The sequence below is a fragment of the Trichoplusia ni genome, chromosome 3, assembly GCF_003590095.1.
Source record: "Trichoplusia ni isolate ovarian cell line Hi5 chromosome 3, tn1, whole genome shotgun sequence".
In the NCBI taxonomy this organism is placed as follows: domain Eukaryota; kingdom Metazoa; phylum Arthropoda; class Insecta; order Lepidoptera; family Noctuidae; genus Trichoplusia; species Trichoplusia ni.
This window is the reverse complement of record NC_039480.1, coordinates 12,841,294-12,869,199: the sequence shown is the minus strand read 5'-3', so window position 1 is coordinate 12,869,199 and position 27,906 is coordinate 12,841,294. Positions and strand designations below refer to the sequence as shown.

Genomic DNA, 27,906 nt, shown 5'->3' with positions numbered 1-27,906 from the left:
CAAACAATTGTACTCACTCTGTACTAAGTTAAATAAACCGTAGTTGACCAGAAAACTGACAAACAATAGTTCAAATTGATGGGGGCCGAATTATAAACATTGTGTATTTGCGTGACGCCAACAACTTTAAATAAATGGAGCGCTGTGGTTGACCATGTACATTACGTGGAATTACCGTTCCATCGGAGCTTTTGTAAAGCACAGTCCGCCAAATCATGCGGTGGCACCGCGCAGTGTAATTGACATTTAAATTTAACCAACGATTCACTGCGATTTGGGGATAAAAGTGGACTTAAGTACATATATTATTGTGTATTAAAATTAAAGTTCGGTCTTGTTTTAAATGTGTACCTGAATGAAAGAAGGTATAGTCGTATTCAGCGAGTTACTATTTTAAATGTTGAAGTAAGATGACTATAAAATTCAAGAATAAGTGCATTTTTCTACAGAAAACTCTTAAATCACAAATTACAGCCTGAAGTTTGATTTAAACATACCTCGTATAAGTCTGTATTAATTAAGTAAGTAATAAAAACATTTTAATGCCTTAACAATAAATACATACTTATGTAGCGATATTAAAAAGGGCTCAAAATGCCAATAACACACGTCTTTTAAAAGAACACACTTCGACGTCAAATAATATGAAATCAAAGAACGTTGAGTATACACGTACGAGTATGTGGAAACAAGAGTATCGATTATATCTGCTCAAATTTGAACGATGTTCATAAAGGTGAAAGATTGAAAAGGTCGCTTTAATGTTTGGGACTTAACGCGGGGTGAATTTCTTTAGGCTGGTTTCGCAGTTTTTCGGGAGAACCGTTTGGGCTGAATGCGCTCCCGGAACAGGACCGTATAACACGTTACATGAGTGATTAAAATAAATATGTAATTAAATTCACGTTTATGGGTACACTGTAGAATATCCCTGTTAATGTTTGATTTTATGAAGAAGTAGAAGAAGCTACAAAATTAGAGTAATCACGTCTTTGGCTGTATAAAATTACCGGCGTTTTTTTTTCACTTGCGCGACAAGTTCAACATAAAATAATATGTATTTGACCACATTATGGGTATCATCAGTAGCAACGAAATTAGGTACCAAAAACATTTAATGTAGTCACATCATGGCTAGTTTTTCGCTTAAAATGTAGCCATACCATAGTCGTTCGCTTTTTAGTCGCATCGCAAACCACTAGCCACTGTAGCCTAGGCATGACGTGGATCAGTTCGTACGCTTCCCGGTGTGAGTCCGTACCATAATATCGTTGCAAGGACCGGCCTCCCGAACAGGTGTGTAACCAGCCTTATGGGAATTTTTCCACCCTCGGTTAATGTAAATTGGAGAGAAAGGTATCCGACACTGATCAAAGATCGGTTTGGATTCCTTTGGTGTTGATGGTTAATTTGGTATTTTTACATGTTTAAAAGCACAGGCATATAGACAAAGCTTTCTGTTAACTATCAAAAGTTTTATGGTTTGGTTGAATGTCAGTCATTAGGCATTAACGATAATAACAACACATGTAAGTTATGTAGCGACGGTCCGAATGTTGATGGAATATTTATATCGTAAGACGTTTTTTTATTACCCTCAAAACTTGTATCATGACCAAAGTTTTGACATCGTTTGGAAAACATCATTCAACAACTACAAAGCAAGCACTTTTGAGAGTATTGTTTTTATTTTACTATATTAATTTTTTAATTTTCGTGTGAAATTAAATTGCTAGAAAATCTTAAATTAGAAGCTTTATTATCATCGTTTAGTTATTTAATGTTGTTATATTAACGCCACGACGCTGCGAGTGTCCAGCATTTGATCTCACGAGGATACTGGCTTGATTTATCAGTCAATATACGAAACATTGTCTAGATAGGCAATAAATCCTGCCTACAGCCCCTTTAGAACAGATTGCGACCTAATTTGTTTTGCTTTTTTGTTAGTTTAGATAGAAAAAGGGTAATAAAGCCTGAAATTGGTTGGAAATCGTATGATCGAAAAAGCGTTTACAACACCTGATAAAATAGTCAAATAAATGACGATCGCAGCTGTATGCATGTTTTACAGATGCTACTAAAATGGGGCCTTGGAAGCCGCAACGTCCAGTCCTGCGATCTTCAGGCACTGCACAGCTGATGCCCGCGAGCTTATTTCGTTTTTTACGCAAAGAAAAAAGACGTGTCCATATCGGGGGGACTACGAGGACAGAAGGAATAAGGCTGCAATTCCATCAGCGATACATAATGATTTCTATGTATATGAAATAATTGGATTACTTCATTGACAGCCGTCCAGGAGAATAGCAAATTTATTGGTTATTAAAACTCAAACTTGGAAAAAAAAATCATATTCATGAAAACAGCCAAACCCAACCCTTCATTACTTACGTAAACCTTTTACGTATTGTGTCATATTTTGTACGTTTTCTTTCTTCGGTCCCTAATTTAGAAGTTTTGCCAAGTTTTTTACATAACCCACGAGAAGGTCACGTGGTCAAATTAATTCTGTTCGCTCATTTCATATTTCTCCTTTCCCATTCATATGACTTGTAAAAGGTACAGTTAGCTACAAAAAATTACTACTAGTGTTTCGCAAGACTCCTGAACAACTAATTTAAAAAAAAAACAGTAACTGAGTATTAGGACTAAGAAACAAATTAGCTTGAACATCAGAGTTTCAACAATTGAAGTGGTTTTAACAACTTTGGCAATCTGCAAATTTGTATCGACTTTCGATGTTCACCACCTAATAATTGTACTTCAAGACTAGGCTAAAGGTCCTCTGTGCCTGTCTGTAGACAATCATAGTAATGTGTGTTAATATTTCTGTACATTTTTCATCTCGCATAAGGACTTTTATGTCGGCCTGTAATGTTTGTGATTAGGCGATGTTATACTTTCTTTTGGCGTTGTCTGACGACGTGACCAGACTGCGTTTGTCATGACGGGAAAACTATGTATTTCTATTTCTAAGATGGATGGAAGACGTCATTACTGAGCTCCATAAGACAGACGTCGTTATACCGCCATGAATCTTTTTCTTGATTGTAGGGGAAAGCAATGGGGTATTGTGGCAGTCCTGTATGTAACCTCTAGCGGCATATTAAATGCTGTCAAGTGAATCAGTTTTAATTTACTAAAATTCTCATGCCATGTCTGTCACATCTATGCATTAAGTAGCGACAGATAAATATAAGTATGTTTTTAGGATACGCAGTGTTTCAGTATTCGGAGATTAGTTTACTTAATAAATTAGAAATGGATTTTTGATGTCACCATATCTTTGAATAGACCACACATGATAATTTGTCTCTATTCCAAACGTATAATGTGGATTTCTGTATTAACGTTTACGTGCGACTGTCTCTTCAATATCGCTTCAAGTTGCATGTTCCTATGGTTGGTTCAATCATCGCGATTATGCATAACTTATGACAAACCCATTACGTCGGCTAACACATTGATCCGTTTCTTCAAACAATATGAAGCATATATGTCAGCAATGCCAAGGTACATTGATTTTCCTTTGACAAACCAGGTCAAGACTAATCATTTGATAATTCATGACAGCACTGTTCGGGCTTGCTGCAATCTCGCCTTAGATACCAAAACTTGTACTACGATCACTTAAGGCAAGACTACTGTCATTACAAAAGCGAGAGAGCGCTATACATTGCGTATATTGCCATCTGGCTTCCACAACAACAACATTATTTGTTCAGCGTTTCATGGTATGGGTACAGACGTACAGTATAAACTCGTAATTGTGTTTGAACAATTAGTGGTTCGCACAGGCTGTCGCCTACACGCACTTAGGCTTAGTTCGCCTGCTGTCGGCGCTTATGCTGATCGGTTGAATAGCGCTAGGGTTGAAGCCGTTTGAAAAACAACGCAATATACACGTTTAAAGGGTTAGTAGATTCTTTACTTAGGTTTCTTTTTTTTACTTAGGTTGAGGTGGACAACCTTGCCTCTTATGTTTTTTTTTAAATAGTTAAATGTATTCAGTATTACCACCGTGTTGATTATCTTAATACTATAATTCTTTTTAATATTCCCCAACTTTCACATAACGCCATTTAGGCCCGGTTTCACCAACATAGTATAAGTCTTAGTACAAGAATAAATCGTTAATTACTCTCGAGTATATCCATTTTACGTTTCACCAACATTTAAACTAATGATAAAACCTCTATACTAGAATAAGGTCATATACCGCCAATTTCGGTCATATAAGCTGCTAATCTTTGGTTAGAAGTGTCACTGTCAAGTCAGTTCATCGCATTTAAAAAATGGCGCGCCGTTTGTATGCATTAATAAATGAAACCGATAGCGAAGATGATGATTATTTTTGTCCTCGTCCACGGTGGTTTAAGGAAAGGGCTAATTATTTTGAAGAGTACGACGAACACGATTTTGTGATAAGATTTCGCTTATCCAAGGAGGCAACATTAAGTTTACTGGCAAAAATCGAGCACCGCTTGGAGTATACATCAGATAGGTGAGTTTTATTAATAATAGCATGTTATTTATGTAATTTATGCAAATTTTATTTAAAAAAGGTGCCTTCTTCTATGTAAAAAGTGGAAATTAATTCTAGCACTTGTTCGTTTTGTTTCAGAAATAAGCCAATATCGCCTGTCAATCAATTATTAGCTACATTAAGATTTTACGCAACAAATAATACCCAAATGAGCATTGGTGACTTTGTCGGTATCAGTACACCAACGTCACACAGAGTTATTCACCAAGTCAGTGCAGCAATAGCATCGTTGCACAAAGAGTATATCCGATTTCCAACAACACGCGAGGAAATACGAAAAGAACAGGATTCATTCTTTCAAATCGCTAGATTTCCGCGAGTCATTGGTGCAATGGATTGTACTCATGTCCGTATATCCTCACCAGGTGGAGATCATGCAGAACTATATCGCAACAGAAAGGGCTACTTTTCCATCAACGTGCAAACTATTTGCAATGCAAACTTGGAGATCACTGATATAGTAGCCCGGTGGCCAGGTTCATCTCACGACAGCACTATATTCAATAATAGTTGCATAAAAAGTAAGTTTGAAACTGGCCAGTATGGCAATGCTTTGCTGTTAGTAGATGGTGGGTATGCTTCCACTTCGTACATGATGACGCCTTTAGAGAACCCTAGGACTCCAGTGGAACAACTCTATAACGAGTCACAAATACGGACTCGTAATCCTGTTGAAAGGTCATACGGGATCTGGAAGAAACGGTTTCCTGCATTGGCCTTAGGGCTTCGCACTAAGCTGGACAAGTCTTTGACTATTATTGTAGCCACTGCCGTGTTGCATAATATGTTGATGCAACGAGGTGAAGTCAATCCCATTGATGATCCCGCACTACAACTTCCAGCTCCATGGGATGAACTTTTACACCATGGTCAGATAACTCAGCAACCACAACATCCACAACAATACATCAGGCCCAATTCAGTGCGAGATGCTATCATTAATAATTATTTTCAAAGTATATTGTAACCAATAAAACAAATTTTATAAGCAATAAATATTTATTTGCGTTTTTTTTGTCTCAACTCTAAAAGTAGCAACCTAGTTTTAATTTTTTCTTGTTTTAAAATTTCTTGTTGTATATCCATTTGGATTTCAAACAATTTTTTAGCTTCTTCTCTCTCATTAGCTGCATGCTCGATTTGGACATTAATAGCCTTCCCCTTCAACTCCTGCAAGTTTTCAAGAGAGGCTCTCGTAAGTTGCGGCCGCCTTTTCGACATCCATTCAAGTCGTTTTCCTGAATAAGGCCTTTTTTTGCCTGAAGGTTTCAATTGTTCTGAAACAGGCGTTTTTAGACAGTTTGGAGTGTAATCGCCCCAATCCTAAAAAAGATACATAATATGTAAAGCAACCGTAAACATGGAAATACAGTACACATATGAAGAAACAGGTAATTTACTAAAATTAAGGAACATTTTTGTTTAATATTTTTGAATCTATGATGTAAAAAGTGTGCAACTTTACCACATTATTCATGGTTTCATTAGTATCAACGTGGTGTGTTGACTTAGTCTGAACCTCAGGGCCAGGAATTGTATGTAATAATTCGTCTGAAAAAATATATAATAGAAGATCATCGTGCAAAGACACAATACATTGAGTTTAAACTTTCGTGAGACATTATCATACTATTCAAAGCTTAAGGCTGTTACTTTTATTTATTAGGTATGAATTGATATCTGACAAACCCTTTTTATGTGCCTCTGCTGAAAATGATTCCGTGATATTTTCTGTAACGTTTACATTATCTTTATCATACGGATTATGTAGACCTACAGCACTTGGCGTTATAAGACCCAGGATCCTCTCTTGAAGAGGATCATCAATCTTCGGCCTTGATGGTCCACCACCTAAGAAAAAACAAGTTTTTGTAGATTTATAGATACAATTGCCATAAAAATTTTGTAACATACACTTACCGGTTTTAATTAAATGCATCCTCTTAAAAGATGCTTCTTTTTTGGTAGCTTTTTTTAAACTTTCCCACTGGGATTTCAAATTTTCGGCAGTACGGTGGGAAAGCGTTGTCTGCGAATTATATTTATTGGATATTGTCGTCCATTCCGCAAGTTTTTGCTTCATTGAAACCCCGTCGGTTCTTTTATTTTCTATGACATGAAAATGCTCAGTAACTAGATCTACCAGCTGCGTCTTTTCTGATGCCATCCAATTAGCAGATCGCTTTCTCTTATAATTTGCCATTTCCAGGTCTTATTTATTTATTTTTATTTTGATGACAATTATAAACAAGGAAACTAATCAAATATGATCAAAGCATAAGTCAAAACATTATCCAAACAATTTTAGAAAATAGGGAGCGCCATTGCTCAGGCACGGAACAACCGGACTATTTTACTTGGTAGCGTTCTAGTTTCATTCCATCCATTCGTTCAAGGTTACAGAGTAACTAAACAAGATTAAGATATCCGCAGACTAACTTGGTGAAATGAAATTGAAGTTAACCAAGGGGTAAATGGTTAGAATAAATTTATATTGGGGTAGCTACTCTCGTGTTAATTCGATGTTGGTGAAACCGGGCCTTAGTCTCAAACACGCAAAACTTTTTCGAGGGAGAAAAGTTGAGACTGATAAAAAGATTTATTTTCTAATATGTACATACATATCGAAAAATTGCACCCAGGCACAAAAGAAATGATATATTTATTACGATTTCAAGTATGTTTGTGACACTTCCACCGTTGCTAAGCTACTGAACCGATGTTAATTAAAAAATATTTTTTTAGTATAGAGCTACATTATCCGCAAGTAGCAGAGAATATACGTAGAGGTAAGAGGTGCCATCGCAGCTGTTACATAAATAACAGTTTTTTTTTATAGATATAGGTACATACATATATGTTTATTTATTAAATCAACATACCGTTTATCTTTATATCCTTTAATGTAACTGTCATGAGTCAACAAAAACCTTTGACTTCCATAGCACCATTGCGTGTGTAAATAACAGTAATTGAATAATTAATTGATTGACATCGAAGGACACATCGAATATATTATTAAACAAAAAATGACATTCAGTATTTTCTATAATATAATTGTGTGTAAACAATAGTTACCAACATATACCTACGTATGTATGTATAAGTTGTTGCTTGTCCACAGCGTTTGATGCATATATTTCGTGGTACGTTTGTCCACCGCAACGATATCGGTGCTTCAGTTTTTTAAAAGTGTTTTTAGTATCGTTTAAGTTTTTTTATCTATAATTAATTTTCTAGTTGATAAAGATATTCTTGCTCCATTTTAGATTTAAAACAAACCCGCAGTTGATACCTATCATACTAATACAAAATCATAGTAAAATATTGAATTTCTGAAAAAAAAAACAAAATAACAGTGCACTCAGCTTACGCGGCGATAGTAAAATTATCTATCAATACATAAAGCGCTGATAACACGCCCACTGTGCATTCATTTAGTTAATTAAATGTTTTAACTCTTATCATATTTTGTAAACAATGAAATGTATAAAAAACATCAGCTTATGATATTGGCATCCGTCCTTCAATCAGTCTGATGCAGTCGATAAAAATAAAGTACCTAAAGTAGCGATGCTATTTTGTTTCATTCAGTCATTGATTCATTTAACCTCTATTATAATATGCTGTCTAGCGAAATATAAGAGTAAAATATATAATATACTAGCTGACCCAGCAAACGTTGTTTTGCCGATGTTTTTTTCTAGTTGTATTTATTTTTTAATGCTACATTATAAAAAAATGAAAACAAACAATATTGTCCAAAAAATAAAAAAATAAATTTTATTGTGGGCAACCCTTGTCACTTAGGGTTTTGAAAAATAGATGTTGTTCTATTCTCAGACCTACTGAATATGTGTAGAAAATTTCATAAAAATCGGTCGAACCGTTTCGGAGGAGTACGGTAACTAACATCGTGACACGGGAATTTTATATATTAGATGACGTGACGATTAAAAATCAGTAAACTGTGTATTGAAGTTCAATAGGCGGCGGTCCTAATCGATTGATTGAAAAATGCTAATAGGCAACTGGGGTCATTTTCCCTATTTATGGTGGACCCACCCGCCTGAATCTTCTTATTACTTATACCTACATGATTATTTGAAGCTCACCATTAAGGAATTGATAGCAGTCAAAGAGCAATTGTGAATGTCCTCGAATTTTAAATTAACTCCTAAAGAATTTTGTATAGCCAGCTCATACAATAAAATTAAAACAAAAAAGGATAACTGTTTTTTGACAGAAATTAGATAGCTATTATAACGTATTATTATAGAGGTCAGTGGTTTTACTATGACGTAGGTATAAAATGTTTGGAATTCGTTTGTGTTTTGTTTTATTTAAAACAAATAGGCGACATTTCCTAATTGGTGCCATTGTTTTATTTTTGAACAATTGTTTTGAGTACAGATTTTAATATTTGTGTACTCATTCTAAATATAATTAATAGAATATGATGCTAGACATAGCAATCTAACGGTTAACAGATAAAATGATTAAAGCTACAAAATATGAGGTACGGTATTGCAAATTAAGCGCCCATTGAATGAGAAACTTGTAACGAGTGATCTCTATGTGACGGAACTATTTCGTTTCATTCCATTTCGTCAAATAATAAATTATTATAATATATTACGTTCTTTTTTATTCTAAACTTAACACAACAAGGAAATTTAATTTTCAAATATTGCAAAGTATGTCCAATTTAATGAGTAAACATCAGGTTATTGCTCATTTCTTCTCTACATAGGAAGAGGTTTGCCCGGTAGCGGAATATCTATAGCGTATATTTATTATATTACAGACTATTGGCACTTGTAATATATTATCAATTCTTTCTACGAAATAACTACCTCAGGACCAACTGACTCAGGTGCTTTTTGAGCGACTTCCTAATGGGGATTACCCTACCATAGGATACCGATAGCCGAATAATGGCGGATACTAAAAAATATCAGAAAGTTCAAAAAATATTTTCGATTCGAAGCGAAATTTTCATAAAAACGTCATTGAATATCATCTTAACGATGGCTGCGATGCGTACTGAATATAAATGGATGTCATTCACGAGTTAAGGCGAGCTGTAACGGATTTAAGAGATTTGGCTCCAAACTCGATTATTCCGGCACCCGATCAGATAGTAGATACCATCTATTTTTAACATTGGATACCTTTTTTTATTGCTTATGTTTGAGTCACACTTTATACTAGAATATTATCATACAACCGAAAATAGGTGAGGATGTATGCTTGTTTCTTGTTCAAGCCGAAACAGCTTAACTAATTTTGAAAAAAACTGTGTGTGGCTGGGCTGTCTCTTATTTTTAGGACGATCAATCAGATGTTTATAAAGGATAGATAGACTTCTTTTGTTCCCAGTGTGTCGAAAATTCAAATTTATATGAATATATTAGATATTGGTCCCTGATTTATTGGTATATCCTTAAATCGCAGGTAACACCACGAGTTTTAACTAGTTAAAGGTTGTTTTCGAATGGTTATCTAGAGGGTATTGTGAAAAATGTCGTGATAAACGGTCCATTGGTTCCCATTGACCTGTTTGAATGGAATCGCCTGCATCTATCAGCTTGATAGTGGCAATTCCGATTGGCGAAAGCCATTTATGGCAAGAGTCATTATTGCAAACGTCTCTTAATTAAATACCTCTTTTGTTTTGAATTTGTGTCGTCATTATATTCATGCACTACTGTTTTTTGTTTTTATTTAATAGTTATTTACACTTAATGCAAGCTGAAAAGAAGTAAGACACCGAGTAAACGATGGTCACGGATGCATCTGGTTTTTCTCAGTAGACTAATTAGACGATACGTCACTATTTACTACCGACTTCTAATTGATGTAAAACACAATTTCCGTCCTTAACACATTAACACGTTTCTTTTTTATACCTATATCCTATTGCACACAAATTTCTAGGGTTAATTTACCTTACAGGTAGAAAGATACAACAACAAAGTCAGCAGTGGTAAGTTTGTAATAAATCGTATAAGTGTTTCATACACCACTTCCTGGAAAATAATAGCTATTGGAATAGAATCAGGTGGGCAAAGGAAATTGTTACGCAGACGAAAATAGAATAAACAGGTACTTTACCTAAAGATATATCCCACGGATTTCATAAATTGGTTCGAGACCCCGAAACACATTTGCCGGTATTGTGCTACATCCAGATATAAATGGCAACACTAATCACGCAGAAAGTTAGCGGTACTCAATTTTTTTTTTTTTTTTGAGGCGTGTGGATTATTTTCCCCGAAATCCTTTTTATAGCGGCACGTGTTATAATACTGACTTCTTAAATCTAGGATAATCTGTAGTATTGGTTTTTAAACAGTTACAGACGATCAAGGTATGATTTGAAGTTGTTCGTTTAAATTTATATTGCCATGAAATATAGGTACTAAAAAAACTAAACACATGTTTGACACACTTATCCCAACTAAAAATATACTTTTTTAGTCTACCGGACAGTTATGAAGAAAAATAGGCAATACCCTTCCTATTCATACCTCTGGCAGAAGTTAGATGTGCACGAGAAGTTCACTAACATAAATTCGAAGCAGCATTTCTTAAAGTTAAAAGCCTCAAACACATTCCTTAAAGTTTTAAGAGTGATCGGAAAAGCATTGGCAGGGCGATAAAAAATCTCCTAATAGCACTATCAAATGCAAAGCGAAATGTAAACAAGTGCAGTTTGACTGTCGGATTTGTCGCTCGAACAATTTCCTTTCATTCTTCGACGTTGGAAAATGAAGTGCTTTTTCCATTTCCCGAGGCGAACGTCGCCAGTGAACGAGTAGGTGTGAACACTCGAGCCTTCTCATTCCGAGTACGCGAGACTCGTGAAATTACCTTTACCAGTGCACCTGTACTACGAACTCTTAAGAAATACTTTTCTTTTTATGTAAGCGAGATAGCGCTCTGCGTCACGTGTCAGCGTCCCGCTTTAACATAGACAGCCACGACAAATGTCTTTTATTTTGTAGAGTTCGTGGTACAGGCACTGATCTTGATGTAAGATTGATCGTAGACGTGTGCTAACTAATAATGTTGCTCATAATAATATTTCTTTGTGAGTTATGATGGAATTCGTTTGTTGTTTGACTAACTATTGTAGTTTGTTTGGAAAGTTGTGTAAACGAAATTAATAGAACTTCTGTCTGGTAACGAATTTTAGGATAGTATTTTCTAAGATGGAAGAAAATATTCAGTAGTTATCGAGAATTTTACAAATTATTTTATTAATGTAATAGATGATTGACTCACGCGTATTTATTCGACTAGTTTCGGACTCAATCAGTGTACTTAATCATCTTAGTTAGCTTAAGCGGCTATGCATTCTTCGTTACGGAGGGGAAAACTTATAATAATTTTACTTGAATAATTATAAAGTACAATATTTATTTCATTTTTAGTACTCAAGAAGAATGTTCCTACTTAGAGAAAGTAAGTTACATATTATGTATTATATCATATGGAAATTTAAGTAATTTAGTAACAGACTAAAACTTCACTTAATTAACAGCGATTCTGTAACTTATTTACTAAATCAGTACATTCCAGTGCCAAAAATATTCAATCGCCATTCCTCCTTAATGAAATCTGTAAGATAACTCAATGCTTCTAGATACAATGGGATAATCTGTAGCAGCTTGGCGACAGACAGATCGATAGTGTCGCTCGTCCGCTGTCTATTATTAAATAAGCAATAGGAATTGGACGTCACTGCCGCAAATCCCGTCTCTCGAGGTCGTTGACAAATATTTGCATTTCGATAGGCATTGTTTATTGCGAACATTGAATAAAGAGGGGCTGAAGGAAGTGGTATTCTGGCTACACAACAACCACTTTTCGATGATGATTGTAGTTTTTCTTGATGGTGTTTGCTTTACGGGTTGTGGGTAAGGGTACTATCGATGTCTTGGGCCACAGTAGCTTGTGTAAGGTTAATAAATTAGAAAAAAAAATTATAAATACGAGGTATATTTTTTTCTTTTTTGCGTGCAGCGACAGTGAAACTAGGCATATTTTTTTGGTTTTTCCCTGTTTGAATCTTGGCAAAGAACAACAAACAAACGAAAAATAAGTGAATCAGGACTCACTAACTCAGACTAACATCCCCTTTTAAATTAGATTTCTGTCAGTTGTAGAAGAGACGGCACTCTACGCCCTGCGCCACCTTCCTTCCACAACTCCCAGTTTTATTGAAAAAAAATGGTGGTAGCTTGGTTCCAGCACTATACCAGTGTAAAGGCACGTCCGTCTACTTATCTGTTATCCATGTTTATAACGACGACGATTCGCGATTCGATTGCGAAGCCGTTCCCTTTATAGCTCGGAATTTATTATCGATAGAAGGAAATTAAGCTTTTGTTTTGTTCTGCAAAAACAAGGCTTTAATGTTTCGTGCCTCGAGATATTATTTCGGCGTTTTCCCTCAAACTGTTAGTTCGTATTTAAGTTTATGTTAATGTTCTGAAGACTGACGATTGGATTTCTTGCGTAGTAATAAATTAGGGTTGTGATTCAATATTTGGTTTTATTTTTTTGTTGTTTGTTTACGGTTATGGTAACAGTTTTGCAAAGGTGGCTATACACTGGAGCAATTTCTCGAGTATACATTTTTCGTTCTTACAAATTATTCTAAAATTTTGCTCCTTATTTACTTTTCGAGCCCAAAGTAAATAAGGAGCAAAATTTTAGAATACTCCATCAAAATATTGCTAGTATCCTATCAAAGAAAGAACTATTAGAAATAACGATTCAAGAATTAAAAGAAGTAAATAATGATCCGGATGTTATATGTCTATCTGAAACATTTATAAAAAAAGGTAACGAAAATTACGTCAAAATATATAACTATACAATGGCTTCTAATTTCTCAAGAGAAAAACAAAGAGGTGGTACTTGTATATTAATTAAAAAGGGTTTGAATTATAAAGAGTTAACATTTGTAAAAGGTCATGCAATACAAAACACTTTTGAAGCCTGCGGTGTAGAGATAGTTTGTAATAAATTAGTAATTATATCTGTTTATAGAACACCTCAATCAGATCCAAATCAGTTTTTAACAAAACTAAATTGTCTTTTACATGATCTGCTGAGAAAATATAGATCTAAATTAAATTTAGTAATAGCCGGTGATTTCAATATAAATACTCTAAGAAAAAACAACATAACTAATGAATTACATAGCCTGGCAAATAATTATAACTTGACAATACACATTAAGGTACCAACACGTAAATTGACCTGTATTGACCATATCCTAAGCAACATCTCAAATGCCACCTCAACCGTGCTACCTCTACATCTTTCAGATCATGATACAGCACAAATGTTGAGCTTCCCTACTAAAAATAAACCGTTAAAATTAGCAGCATACTATATTTTCAAAAAAGACTACAGCATAGAAAATATCCGAAAATTTAAGGAATGCTTGCAAAGCTTGACTTGGGCTAATATTCATCTAAATACCGATTCAAATTCCGCATTTAATGAATTTCATGATTTGTTGTGTTTATTTTACAATCTTTGTTTTCCAAACGTAAGAGTTAAGGTTAATACTAATAACAAAAATGCACAAAAATGGATAAGCAAAGGTCTTAGACAATGTTGTAAAACTAAAAGAAAACTACGTTATCAGTATTATAAAAATAAAAATTCAACTAATAAAGCCAAATATAAAAATTATTCTTATCTACTAAATAAATGTGTATATAGCTCAAAAAAGAACATAAATATTAAATATATTAATGCACATGATAACAAATGTAAAGCAACATGGACTGTAATAAAAAATGAAATTAACGCTACTAATTCCAAAGAGAATATAGAAAGCATAAAGCTAAAGGACACAGTTATTACAGACCCTTTGAAAATAGCCTCTATGTTCAATAACCATTACACTAACTTAACTTCTATTCCAAATCAACAAAGTGCTGACCGAAACTCTAGAAGAAATAAATATTACAACTCAATGTTTCTGAAGCCATTGCTAGAAAATGAGGTGCTACAAGAAATAATGTCTTTACGCAATACCAGATCTGAGGGATATGACGAAATTAGCACTAAAATAATAAAAACCTGCTGTAACGAGCTAAGTAAGATCTTAACTCACTTAATTAATATATCATTTTTAAATGGAATTTTTCCTGAGAAATTGAAGTTGTCCATAATAAAGCCATTGTTCAAAAAGGGAGATAAGGATGATATAAATAATTATCGACCAATAACTTTAATACCGATTTTATCTAAAATTTATGAAAGGTGTATGTATAGAAGACTGATTGATTTTTGCAATAAATTCAGAATTATAAGTGACGAACAATTTGGATTCCAAAAAAGTAAATCTACAACTTTAGCTACATTCTCTCTTATGAAAGCAATACTTTCCAATGTTAACAACAATCAAATGACCACTGGACTATTTTTTGATTTATCAAAGGCCTTCGACCTGGTATCACATGACATATTGCTAGAAAAGTTGGAAGCTATTGGAATAAGGGGACCCGCTCTACAGTGGATTATGTCCTATTTGAGTAATAGGAAACAATGCGTTAGTATCAATAAAATTAACAAAAATAGAGTCATGACATCCTACTGTTCAGAATATAGACATAATAAATACGGCGTGCCACAAGGAAGTGTGCTTGGCCCAGTATTATTCCTTATATACATAAATGACATTACAGAAATAACCAAACACAAATGCATCCTCTTTGCTGATGACATATCTATTGTAGTAGCAACTGATAAAAAACAAAATACCATTACAGATCATGAGCGTGAAATTAATAATACTATCAATAAATTAATACATTGGCTTGACGTTAACCGTTTAAAAATAAACCTAAACAAATCCGTCTATATCCAATTCAATAATACAAATAATAATAAAAATAACATTAAACTTAATATAAATAAACTCAATGAGGTAACGCATACAAAGTTCTTAGGTATAATAATAGATAAAGATATTAATTGGAAATTACATGTAGATAATATTAGCACTAAAATTAATAAATTCGTATACGCACTCAAGCAAGTTAAAAATGTTACCAATATGAAGACTGCCTTTATATCATATCACGCCTATGTTGAATCGATATTACGATACGGTGTTATAATGTGGGGCAATAGCACCGACATGACCAGAGCATTCATTGCTCAAAAAAAGTGCATACGATCAATTTGTGGACTAAAACCCGACGAATCATGTCGACCACTGTTTAAAAGACTTGGCTTGTTACCGCTCCCATGTATCTACATTTACGAAATATGCGTATTCGTAGTTAAGCATATACAGCTGTTTAAAACTGCAAATGAAATATGTCCACGCAACAGACGAGATCCTTTTAGATTAGCACAGAGTGATCTACCAAGACTGACCAAATATAATAAAAATTGTCTTGCAACATGTGTGCGGATATATAACAAGATGCCAAGTAAATTCAAAGTATTAAATATAAGATTATTAAAGATTGCATTATATAAATGGTTAAGTGATTGTAATTTTTATAGTTTAAAAGAATTTATGGATTACAAATGTTAATGTATAAATAGTTTAGTTTCCTAAAAAATTTGCGTGCTATGTTCATCTTAGCTAAACATGCTTGTACCTACTATATACCTATTTAACACCTTTGTATACCATGTTTAATGCAAATAAACGATTTATTATTATTATTATTATTATTAAAAAAATGCTACAATACCTATACGTAAACCGAGTGGGCATGTCTTTTTTCCATGAATGTAAAGTTTCCTCGGCCCTGCGCACTGCTCACGGTAAGAGTGTATTTACTCATAATATTTCTAACTTATAATTTCACTCTTTGTTGAATTACGTTCGTTCAAAGAGTCAACAAAAATGTCACACTTATTCTTGTACTAATTTATTTGTTCAATTACGACTGGACTTTTGCATCGTACAATTTTGATAAACTAGAATAAACCATAGAACGTTAAGTTATTCTTCTCTGTTAACACTTTTGAATTTGACGCAATAGCGAAGATAATTTTATATTTAATATTTGTGCGCTGATCAGAGCGCTCTAAGTTAAGAAAGTGATATTTTCGACTAGACATATACCTATATATGTCTAGTCGAAAATTAGCTCCTATGGAGTCGCCTGTCCAAGCATGCAAGAAAGAGTTAAAAATGTTCAAGTTTAAATAGAAAATGTGCGATAATATATACTAGGTGAATAGGTTCAGTGAATACGGTGAGCGTTCCTCTCAGCTATTGTAATTACAAACAAAACTAGCGATCCCTTCCGGCCGGATATTCTCATGAACGTACACAACGCGATATTAGTCACACCGTATGTCTGACGTTAGGGATGACAGGCAAGGTAAAAGAATAGAATAAAAAATGTGTTTAAGTAACGAATTTTTCAGTTTATGAAAAACTAACGGAATATTTGTCAAAAGCACCACCTGAATGTACATAGACCTCGTGACCCTGAGATGAGTAGGTATACCACACATTACCACATTACCACATTACCACAATTTTGGTTTTTCCTTTGTTTGTTTTTATAGCAACTATAGAAACACATCCATAAAAATAAATTCAATTTCAATTGTCTAGCTATCACGGTTCATGAAATACAGCTTGGTGATGGGTGGACGTACAGACAACAGGGCCTCAGTAAAAGGATCCTTAGGTACAGACCTCTAAATATGATCAGAGTCAGCAATAGGTTAACCAATAACAGTAGTATTCATCATATTATTTTTATTAGGTTATACTTTCATAAAAAAGTTTTTCAGAAACCGGAGTTAGCAACAAACTAACAGGTACCTACGAATAGTGCTAGAGATATAAAAGAAAAAATAAGACAAAGAAAAGCTAAATCTTTAAACACATTACCAACAGAATTGGTAGTAAGTAGATATTACGGAAATTCTATTTCATTTTTCTTCGAAGTCATATATGACGGTCGGCCATCTTCGACTGTCAGATTGAACACGCGTGTATGAATTTCTTATTTGCCATTAATTATTTTGACGTTAGTAATCACAAAGTTCATTTGTGACTACATATATCACGTTGTAGGAAGTGTATCGTTTATTTTCTTGTTAGAAAATCAATTTACTTGGCATGGGTATTAAATTAATAGTTATCCGTATTTGGGGATATTGTTCCTGATTAGGTATCGGTATAATACCTCATAACTAAATGTTGTTAAATAAAATCGATAAATAATTAGTCTCATATACTTATCAATAATTCTGTAAGGTAACCAATTTTATTGCAATAGATGGTAGTTCTTTTAAAGAAATCTGATAATTTCCTGAGCAAACGCAGTATTCAAGACATCAAAGCGTATACCCGTGCCACCTTGCACTTAAAAAAATATAGATAATATAAAAAAAAGTTTGTATAATTTCGGACAGCCCTACACGAGAGAGATTCCTTCCCGCGTACATGACGGCGCAGACTTAGCGTACTATTGTGCTGCATTGTTTTGGAACATTATGTATGTGCTTATTTATTCACATGATGTATTAGACCGACTATCACTACTCTGATGCGGGGCAGCTTGTGTTTACATTGAATACTGATTTTCAACTATACAGAGGCGTGTGGAATATACATTGAATAAGAATAACGTGATGGTAGTTGAAGGTTTTCAATTGTTTTAGAGTTAAAAATGTGTTAATAGGATTTAAACTCCTCGTATGTAAAGTAATGGCAACTCGACACCCGAGTACCCGACAGCTAGTTAATCGGTAATTATTCGTTTTATTTGATCTAAATACAAAGTTTCATTTGAATTTATGAAAGTTCATATCGGGAAAATACGAGGGCGGCATTTCCACCGATCAATCTTAATATTAACAATGCTTATTCTTGATTGTATGCTCCTTTGTGATCGTCAATACCATTGATATATTTTACCACCTAGACACCTACCTCTGAAGACACTCCTGTCTTTCGCCATTTAACAATTAACCAATTAACCACCTTACATTTCTATTCCAGGTTTAGGTTTTACGTGTACTCAGCTTACGTGGAGCGCCGGACGGTGGCGGCAGTTCGCATCATCGCAGCGACGAAGACCCGCGGCGCTGACTCCGTCATGTGTCGCATGTGGCTGCCGGATAATCGGACGCTCACGCTGAAAGCTAGAGTCAAGGTAATGAGGTCTTTTAGTAAATATAAAAAAGAAAAACAGGATGAAATATTTCTGTCTGACTGTACCCCGAAACCTGTAGTATTCCTCGAAAGAAACGAGACAGGTGATATTTTCCCTGTCACTTTTACTCAAATGCACGGAAATATTTTGTTAAGTCAACGTAGTTTAATTAAAAAATTAACGATTCAGCCGCCTTTTAGTTGTATTTTCTTAGCTTTTCTTTAAGACGGCGTAATTGGAACCAGTGTACTGCAATTCGGTAGTTTTAGCCCATCCATTTCATCAGCAATTTTTTGAACACCCAAAAGACCAAAATACACTTTAGAAATGTCTATTTTAAGAAACTATTAAAAGATTTAAATTCTGCCTTCAAGAGGTTGCGGTGATGGCATGTTTGAACAGCTTTCAGTATAAGTTCCGTGTTAAGTTATGACAGTAAGTTGGCGTACGTGTCGTAAAGATAAGTTCGCAGTACACTTATGACGACAGCTGTATCTTCTGAGCTTATAGCAACAAACTGTGGACCAATTAGTTTTCCAACTGTGGTTTCAAGTTTATAAGCTTTTTACGAGCGCTGTTTATTTTATAAATCGTTGATATGTTTTTGGTGTTTGAAATATAAAATTTGATATTAAGATATTTTTCTATTCATGTTGTCTTTTGATTGTAATAATTAAAATTTCAGGTTTCTTAATCATCTTTATTTATAATTGACTGATAAATGACTGCACGGATAGCCGAGTGGTTGAGGTCACCACGCCAAAAACCATTGTGCGTGTCGTGTCGCGGGTTCGATCCCCACGTAGGACAAGTATTTGTGTGATCCACAAATGCTTGATCTGAGTCTGGGTGTCATTGTACATGGGGTTTGTAAAACCCCCCGCAACACAAGGATTAAATTCCTTAGTGAGGTAGTCGTCTTTTTAAAAAAAAATTGACAGACAAAAGGTTACGAATGTTTGTAAAACTGACACCAAGAATTATTATTTATACAAGAACAACATGATTTAACTAATTGTATGTCCCTTGAAAGGAACATTACGTAAAAGCCAAAAGTACATCCAAAAAAGATACCAAGTACTGCGTACGTGAGCTCTAAATAGCGCGGATCTTTGTGGCTCAAAAGGTTTTAGTGACAAGAATTCAAAAAGGTATGGTTTGGTGGTTCGCCCAAGTGGAAAGGATAAATGAAAGTCGATTAGCAAAAAGGTTTGTAAAGGAAATTAGATTGCGTTCTAAATGCCACTTTACGCATTATTACGCAGTTTATTTAACTTTATACATTTCCATCGGCTAGGGACACATTTCAGCGGTTTTTGATTCCAGAAGGCATAAATTCCAATTTAGACTGACACAATTCTAAATTTATATTTCTTTTTTCATTAAGTTTGCTTTTATTCTTTGAAACAGACAAAATTAATTTTCAATGTAGAAGTTTAGAAGTACTTAACCCTAGATAGCCTCTCAAAGCCGTATTATCATACTTTACTTGGCATTATATTTCATGTTTTATTCACGTATCAATTTAGAAGTACAATAAGATTTGTTCATTTCACCCGCGGCTGTTTGAATAAACAATACAATGCATTCTAACCAAGGACAATACTTAAACCAAGCATTTCTTTTTACCAAGAATTCATGTTCAAATATCGGAACATTGTCAAGCAAACATCCCGAAACATACTCGTACAGTTTATTTCCCCTTCCCCTCACAAGTCACGCGTTACCCACCTTTTTGATGTTCAAAGGCGTACTTCCGTATGCCCTGAAACGAATCCCAATCCGGCTAAACTATCGGTCGGTAAAAATCACGAATCCATTTCTCCCGGGAATAGCACACGTGTGCACAATTGGTACGAAATTGATAGGAAATAAAATTTTGACGGGCTCATCTGAAAAAAGGTTTTTGTCATTGTTCCCGTTTATTACTGGATCTCGTTTGTACGGATATTGGGATTTGATATCTTTTTAACATTTTACGACTTCATTTGCAGTAAAATTTTGAATTTGTTTCTGAAGTCAGGCTATGTTGCTCGAATGTTTTTGATATCGTGAGATAGAGTAATCGATGACTCTGGTCTTACGGAATGTGCAGCACAGAAAACAAACAAACATATTTTGGTATAATATTTCTGTTTGTCAAACGAACGAAATTAATAGAGCGGTTAAATAAATCGAACAAGACACTTCGGTGCCTACCTGTTTGGATGTAGCCGTCTTTCAATTAGCATTATAACTCGTGGTTTTCCACTGCATTTAATGCACATAACATTCCACAAAACGACTTTATAACCAAATCACAAAATAAGCTAACATTCTCATACAACCTATTTTTAATCCTCTTCAAACCACAATTCCAGGCAATACGAGAGAATTGGAACTTGAAATACAGCGCGACATACGTTCTGTGCCTGCTGCGCGACTCGGGCGTCAAGCCGCAGGAGACAGTGGGGGCTTCCATCTCCGTGGTGGCCAGCACCTCTCCCAGCAGACCGCCCACCAACCTCCTTACTGTCCTGGATACTGAACCTAAGAGTGGGATTGAGGTAACTATACGCGGAAAAAAATATTTCCTGATATCTTGACGCAGAAGCAGAAGTACTAGTGGCAATAATCGCTGAATGGAAAGTCGAGACAGTTTATATTGAACCAAGATAGTTTTGACAATGGACTGATTTTTTAAGAGCTCGAAAAAGAAAGAGCAAAATTATTTTATTAATAAGCAAGCTATAAGAGCTTGCTTATTAATAAAATAATTTTGCATTGTATTTTGTGCAATTGTTTTATTACAGTTCGTCAAGTCTTTGGTCTAATTTTGAAAGGGCCAATTCTAATTTTTTACAACTCTCACTCACTTTCTTTAAATCCATTATTATTTGACCTTTACTTTTTCGGAACAGGAGACGCTACATGTTTGCGTGAAGCCATTCCACTATTTGTATGCTCGTGACGAGTGGCTCGTCGAGTGGTTTGAGCTCAACCGTCAGCTTGGCGCGAGTCACTTCTACATGTACAACGAGTCGCTGAGTCCGTCGGTCGCTTGTCTGCTAGACGACTACCGCAAGCAGGGCTTAGTCACACTGCTGCAGTGGAAATTACCAATTGTGTCCAAGGTTGAAATCAGGTAAATATTTTATATTATACTTTCGTATGAAACACCACTACACAGAAATTTTTGGAGCGAACATCAATACCATTTTTCTACATTAGATAGCTACATAGCTAGCTACTACCTTCTATTCCCTACGCTAAAGCGCTACGCAAAATTTGTGGAATTCAAAAGGCAGTTTTAGAACTTAATAAAATAAAAAATCGCCCTAAACAGGGTAAGTTTTTCGAAGCAATAAATATTCTGAATCCAATGTTCAATGAACAAAAGTTAATCTTCAACATAAATCTTATGCGGTATCCAAAAATTACTCAGTCTGAATCTGACTTTAACCTGAAGTTGTATATTTGAACAGTATTTAATTGATCAAATACAATTACAGGACAGAAGGCCAGTTCGCGGCGTTCAACGACTGCCTATACAGGTCGATGTCGAGCGCGGGCTGGCTGCTGGTCATCGACGTGGACGAGGTGGTGCTCCCGCGGCGCGAGCGCACGCTGCCCGCGCTGCTCATGGCGTTGCGCGCGTCGTACGACCCGCCTTCTAAAGCGCCGTCCGCCTTCCTCTTTAGGAATGCATTCTTTTATTTAAGATGGGAGGTAAATATGATATGGTATTTATTTGTTAATGTAACCAAGTTTAAATTATTCTTAAATTCTAAAAAATGTAAGAGATGAGGTAGGTACCTTTTTTGCGACTATGCTGCTGGTGTAACCCAGAAGTATGGTCAAACCAATTGGTTTTACACTACTCGACTTGATCTCTTGAACCGCAGCAACCCGTTGATATATGTTATCAAACGTGGAAGATTTTTGAACTGTCCTGAAAAAAAAAGCGCTATACTCGTCTTGTACAAAGTACGTACTGACACAATTTAGAGAATTCAATTACTTAAGTAATAATTCAAAGTTATGAGAGACTTAGAAATCCTAATTAGAATTAAATCCAAGTAAGAATCTAAGGTGAAGAGAGGCTCCCGGAGCAGCAGCATTTCTCAAGAAGTTTCTGCAACGTTTCATTAAAACAGTTATGTTTCAAAAGATAGATAAAAACTAAAACTCCTGATTGTTTGGCAGGACGACGCGGAGGCCCCCGCGCCGCTGGTGACGGCGCGCAAGACGCGGCGCTGGGCGACGCCGCACGCGCTGAAGAACCGCAGCAAGTACGCGCTGCGGCCGCGCGACGCCGTCGAGCTCGGGAACCACTTCGTGTGGGAGCTCGCGCCCGGCGCCAGCTCCGCGGGCGTGCCCACCGACAGGGCGCTGCTGCATCACTACCGGGTACACTACTACGTCTTAGTGTTCATCTCCCACGCTCTGAAACTTCCAAGATTGTTTACCAACGTATACTTGGTCCGGTAGATTTTATAATAGAGTAGTATAGATGGTACTCGTATCTTGCCGAAAAGCCTTCCTTTGTTAAGGGGAATTAGGCAGGAGACGTTATTTTGGATAAAAGGGTTTAGGCGGTTGGCCATGCATGTGTATTTGGTATTTCTATTAGGGATTTTTATAATATCTCTAAAAAGAGTAAAATACTCTCATATTCCTCTTCACATTTATATTTATAAGTTACCTCAGTTGGGACTGTTAGATGTAAGTTCCGCTCGAATTCGTTGTGTTTGTCCTGCCATCTTATTTTGGCCTTCTCAGTTAGGTGGTTTAAATTTATGTTTCATTAACATGTTTCAAAATATACGTTACAGATCGCGTGTGAATTCGGCGGCATGAACTGCCTAACAGTGCCGTCGACGATCGACCGCACATCGCATCGGTGGGCCGAAGAACTACAACAAAGGGTCAACGCCGAGAGAAAACGCCTGACCAACGTCTGTCCCTCGTAAACATGCGGGAAGAACTGATCTATACATCTATGTAGACTGCCTAAATGTTCTCCAGTATAAAGAAAGAAGTATCTATAGGAAGTTGCTTGGTCTCGATGTGTGCCGTTAGGTAACAAAGACTGTTTTGACGATTTTGTTACGGATCGGAAAGTTAATCTTGTTTGTTATTGTGTTGTTATTTATATTGTGGCCGAGTTTACAGGATAACATTTCAAATCTATATCTGAATGTATGTTATGTGCAGTACTGTGTCCGATGTGAAACCAAGACAGTGCAATGCATGTACTGCGCGTTCTTTAGGAGCTCATTGAATAGGCATTGCTAGGAGTGTCTACGACTTTGTACCAACAGTATTTGTTATCGAATTCGACCAAATCTCAATAATTAACTGGGGCTGTATTGAGTGTGAGGAACAGACTGTTTTAACACCAGTGATAAAGTTTGTCGGACATAACGCAAACATATAAACAAAGAACTATGATGTTTTCTTAATATGAGTCAAAAGATACACTAAGTTATTTTTTCATCATAGTAAATTAGATGTATTATTTTCTATATGTGATGAGACCTGGTATTACAAGTCAGAATACCTGACCGCCAAGATGACTGGGCCAAAGAAGGTAGGCGAATAAAATGCTCGAGGCTGTAGAAAAATATTTGCTGCCAGCCCGGGTTATATTATGTATACTACAAAGAACTTTAAAGTTTTGCTGAGCAGAGACTCGAAAGGTCGTACATTTGATGGGTTGGATGTCTCTTGTTTCTTTAAAATTGGTAATAAATAATGCGGTATTTTATTTCTCGGTCCAGTCATCCTGACGGTTACCATATTCCTTTTAGAATGGTGATATTCATCTGTCAAACGTACATACAACTGACATTTTTTTTTTTAACAATGTTAGGATAAATTCCATTCCTATCCTGTAGTTAATCGATATTTTGTAATAAGAACTTATGCGCCTAGCCTTACCATTTATCATTAAAGTAACCGTCATGAGAAGCTATAAATTTTGTAAACAAGTGTTCAGGAGTTCACAACATTTGGACCAACAAAAAAAATGAATTTGTTTAAGATTTAATAAATTATTAAGTAACAAATATTAATTAACATAAATATTATTTAAGAATAATTATTCGTCAGATTCAGATGTTTCCATTTCTGGCTCCATTATACGTAATAACAAATAAAATTAACGCAACAATTAAAGTAACAACAATAAAAAAGTGATAACGAAACAATAACAAAATTAACAATAACAACCAGATCCGCGATATATGCAAAGCAATGAAACAAACTCGTACGCATTCGAAACTCGAATGATGCGTTTATTTCAAAATGGCGTCCCGATAGTTCACAATCCCTGCGACGGACGCGTTCCGGTACCAAGAAACACAAACGATAGCGCTTTGCGTCGTTAAAATATGATCCGACTAAATTAAATAGGTTGTTACTTTCATATAACCCGTCTATATTTCATGTCGATTGAATATGGTCAATTTATTATTATCTCGCAGTATAAAATGTTTACTTAGTAAAAGATGTTTGTTTACATAATTTATAGCTTCTCGTGACGGGTACTTTAGATAGATATTGAAACTGTAAATAATGTATCGGAATATGTACTATTTAGTATAGTTTATATAAACTTGAACAATCTGATGTTATTGCTCAGCGTTAGTACAAGATATCTGTAATATTTCCTTGTTTATTGTTGCTTATTGACAAGAATAGGGGTTAAAATGCTTTTTATAGACATCGTATCGTTTCTACTGGTTTACAATTAAAAAAAAACCTCTGTATTCTATTAAGTTTAAATAATGTATAAATCCCATGTTATATATTTCATTCTGTAAAATAATTCCGACATTGAGAATTTATTGGAAGATCGGCCTTACATATAATTATGTAATGCCCCAGAAATAGAAAACAAACATAATAATTATGCAAGATTATGTACAACGGACCACTTTAATTTTCTATCGTATTTAATTAACCAAGTACAATTATTATTATTGTTCTATAAACGCTTAAAGATGAATATAGTTTATATATTTTAACTAAGGGTCGGGACGGTATGCATGCGCTTGGCGTCTCGGCTATGAAGTGCACGACAGTGGGTTGGACATCGTACATCTGCTGAAACCCATTGTGTGGTAACCTTCGCTCACCGGTTACTATCCACGCAGATAACGGGACCTGTCCAAACCTTTGGTGAAGATAGTTTGGAAGAAGGTTTGCATAAACCGATTTTTTTTTACATTTCACCGCGCAAGTTCTATGTGTTTCGACCCTTACAAGAATTATCGCGCGCCATTTATGTATCGATCTGCCGATCATCTGCTAATTGTGACGTCAGTATCGATAAATTAAATGTCTATACTGCGATAACAGAAAGTACAACATCTTGCTAATGGTGATTTTTTAAGATATTTTTTATTTATGTTTACTAAATAAGCTTATTTTACACACCCGCCTCATGTCTACCATACCTAATTTGTGAGGCAGTCGAAACTTGCGCTCAGGGTAAGCGCAAAGTCCTTTGAAAAAATTCAAATCTATAATACGGGGTAATCGCTTCGAGATCTAAGCCATCGGGTAGCGAAGACTCACAATAACACGTGTACAATCGATCTTAATCTGTTTATTTTCTTACCTACGCCCACTTTTCTACGCATCTGTAAATAGCTCTACCAAATCACTTTCAACAAATAATAATTTATTTTTCCACGGACGCATTTAAAATACACGAGTATTATTAGGAGTGTATCCATATTACCCTGAAACTGTCATTATGTTACCCTGTGAGGAATAGTAAATAACTCAAGTAATTGTACATAATATGTGTAATCGTCTTGTAAATATTGTACTGAACCATACAATTAACTGCACAATGTCTATGTTAGGTGATTATTTTGTACTATTAAATGTTGTTTAGCTGCTGTATCCTGCTGCTCTATCTCATCAAATGGCTAAAGAATAGTTTATTTTACAGCTTGTTGCAGCAATCAACTACTTTTAAATCATCAAGCTGCGAACCAACTAGTTGTCAAACAACTAGATATTTTTAACTGTTAAATTACCTAAACTACAGTCTATGGTTATTGCAATAGTCGTTATTTTCAATGTGCTAATGTTACACAATTAACTAAAATAAATGTCAAAAATGTATTTTATGAACACATTTTTAAACCAAAAATTCTATGGCTGAAATATATTTTGTTTCATATATATTTTCCGTTATATGAAACATATCAAAAGTGAACTGAAAACAGCGCTTTGATTTTAAATGATTTTATTTGTAAACCTGTATTTTGCGTAAAATATACTTGGATAAGATTTGTATAAAAGCTATACTTATCAAAAATATTGTGATTATAGCGCATTCATTTCAGTCTCGTTTATTAGGTACTGTGTAAAAATGTCATGATAATTAGGTACCTACTATTCACAAAAGTGGTATTAAGAATATAGCGTACGAATACCTTTCAAAGTTGTAATGGTGTGGAAAAAAGACGATGTAACGCGTCGTCGTAAAATGTGCTATTACTCTTAGAATGTTGCGATGATACCTACTCCTTCAAAACGTGGTGGTAGGCAGGTCAAGCGTATTACATAGGTCTTTCTAATACCTACAATAACTTAAACGCCTTGAACCGATATTTGCCTCGGGTTCGGATTTCTGTATTTCAAGATACCATACATTTTTCAACCAAATCACATTTTTTTCCAAAATGCAAACATCAGCTTTAACAGTTTTAAAACATGTGGTTATATCCCCCCCCCCCCGCATAGGTAAGTGATATTTCAACATTGATAAATACCGTTAAAATCTCTCAAATGTATAGAAATGACAGGTCCAATTCATTTCAAAACATAAGGTTGATGCATACTGAATGGTTTTAGAAATATTGCTAAGGGGCTGGCTGGTATAAAGAGCATACCTAATTATCAGGTTATATCAAATAGGTAGGCTCAGAATTGTCTTAATCAAGGAAGGCTGTGTGTAGTTAGACACGGCGATCGTAGCTCGTAGATAGGTAATAATAATTATAATTTTAGAGTAATAGTTCATATGCGCCATTCATTTTATGATTACTTTCTTCATAAACAAAAGCTAAACAGCGTTTGATAGACAACTGTGCTTGTACTATAGGCGGTTAAAGCAGGACCGTGCTGTTGTGGAAGCGAGAAAGCATAAGCACCTCGCGTAGCAGCGTCTCGCGTCCACAATTA

The 27,906-nt window shown here is 35.2% G+C and overlaps 3 protein-coding genes across 5 annotated transcripts in view; 2 read left to right on the top strand and 1 right to left on the bottom strand.

Annotated features, from left to right (window-relative positions):
- The window catches only part of LOC113491978 (galactan beta-1,4-galactosyltransferase GALS1-like), a 70,529-nt gene extending 45,878 nt beyond the window's left edge, over positions 1–24,651 (top strand). Inside the window, exons 3-8 of the mRNA XM_026869220.1 lie at positions 18,567–18,720; positions 21,081–21,266; positions 21,621–21,844; positions 22,212–22,428; positions 22,906–23,109; positions 23,535–24,651. Of these exons, the coding sequence (XP_026725021.1) occupies positions 18,567–18,720; positions 21,081–21,266; positions 21,621–21,844; positions 22,212–22,428; positions 22,906–23,109; positions 23,535–23,672 (1,123 nt within the window). The 3' untranslated portion in view covers positions 23,673–24,651. The remainder of the gene's footprint in view (positions 1–18,566; positions 18,721–21,080; positions 21,267–21,620; positions 21,845–22,211; positions 22,429–22,905; positions 23,110–23,534) is intronic.
- LOC113491979 (putative nuclease HARBI1) lies at positions 4,089–5,880 on the top strand. Its single transcript, XM_026869221.1, has 2 exons — positions 4,089–4,507; positions 4,628–5,880. The coding sequence occupies exons 1-2, from the start codon at positions 4,299–4,301 to the stop codon at positions 5,514–5,516; spliced, it is 1,098 nt and encodes a 365-aa protein (XP_026725022.1). The 5' UTR covers positions 4,089–4,298; the 3' UTR covers positions 5,517–5,880.
- LOC113491981 lies at positions 5,535–7,256 on the bottom strand. Of its 3 annotated transcripts, XM_026869225.1 has the most exons (4): positions 6,470–7,255; positions 6,239–6,400; positions 6,015–6,100; positions 5,535–5,872 (listed from the first exon to the last, which is right to left on the bottom strand). In XM_026869225.1, exons 1-4 carry the CDS (start codon positions 6,750–6,752, stop codon positions 5,549–5,551), a joined length of 855 nt encoding a protein of 284 aa, XP_026725026.1. In that variant the 5' UTR covers positions 6,753–7,255; the 3' UTR covers positions 5,535–5,548. The 3 variants fall into 3 exon arrangements, 2 of the variants coding, with proteins under 2 accessions (XP_026725026.1, XP_026725025.1); XM_026869224.1 differs by having other exon boundaries at positions 6,239–7,254; XR_003400469.1 differs by lacking the exon at positions 6,015–6,100 and having other exon boundaries at positions 6,239–7,256.
- Positions 24,652–27,906: the final 3,255 nt, after the last annotated feature.

Excerpts from the sequence above, each read along its gene's own strand:
- LOC113491979 (XM_026869221.1), top strand. The coding sequence starts at position 4,299 with ATGGCGCGCCGTTTGTATGCATTAATAAATGAAACCGATAGCGAAGAT. Across the intron at positions 4,508-4,627 it reads TTGGAGTATACATCAGATAG|AAATAAGCCAATATCGCCTG; the intron begins GTGAGTTTTATT and ends GTTTTGTTTCAG.
- LOC113491981 (XM_026869224.1), bottom strand. The coding sequence starts at position 6,752 with ATGGCAAATTATAAGAGAAAGCGATCTGCTAATTGGATGGCATCAGAA. Across the intron at positions 6,101-6,238 it reads AGCAGAGGCACATAAAAAGG|ACGAATTATTACATACAATT; the intron begins GTTTGTCAGATA and ends ATATTTTTTCAG. Across the intron at positions 5,873-6,014 it reads ATGAAACCATGAATAATGTG|GATTGGGGCGATTACACTCC; the intron begins GTAAAGTTGCAC and ends TATCTTTTTTAG.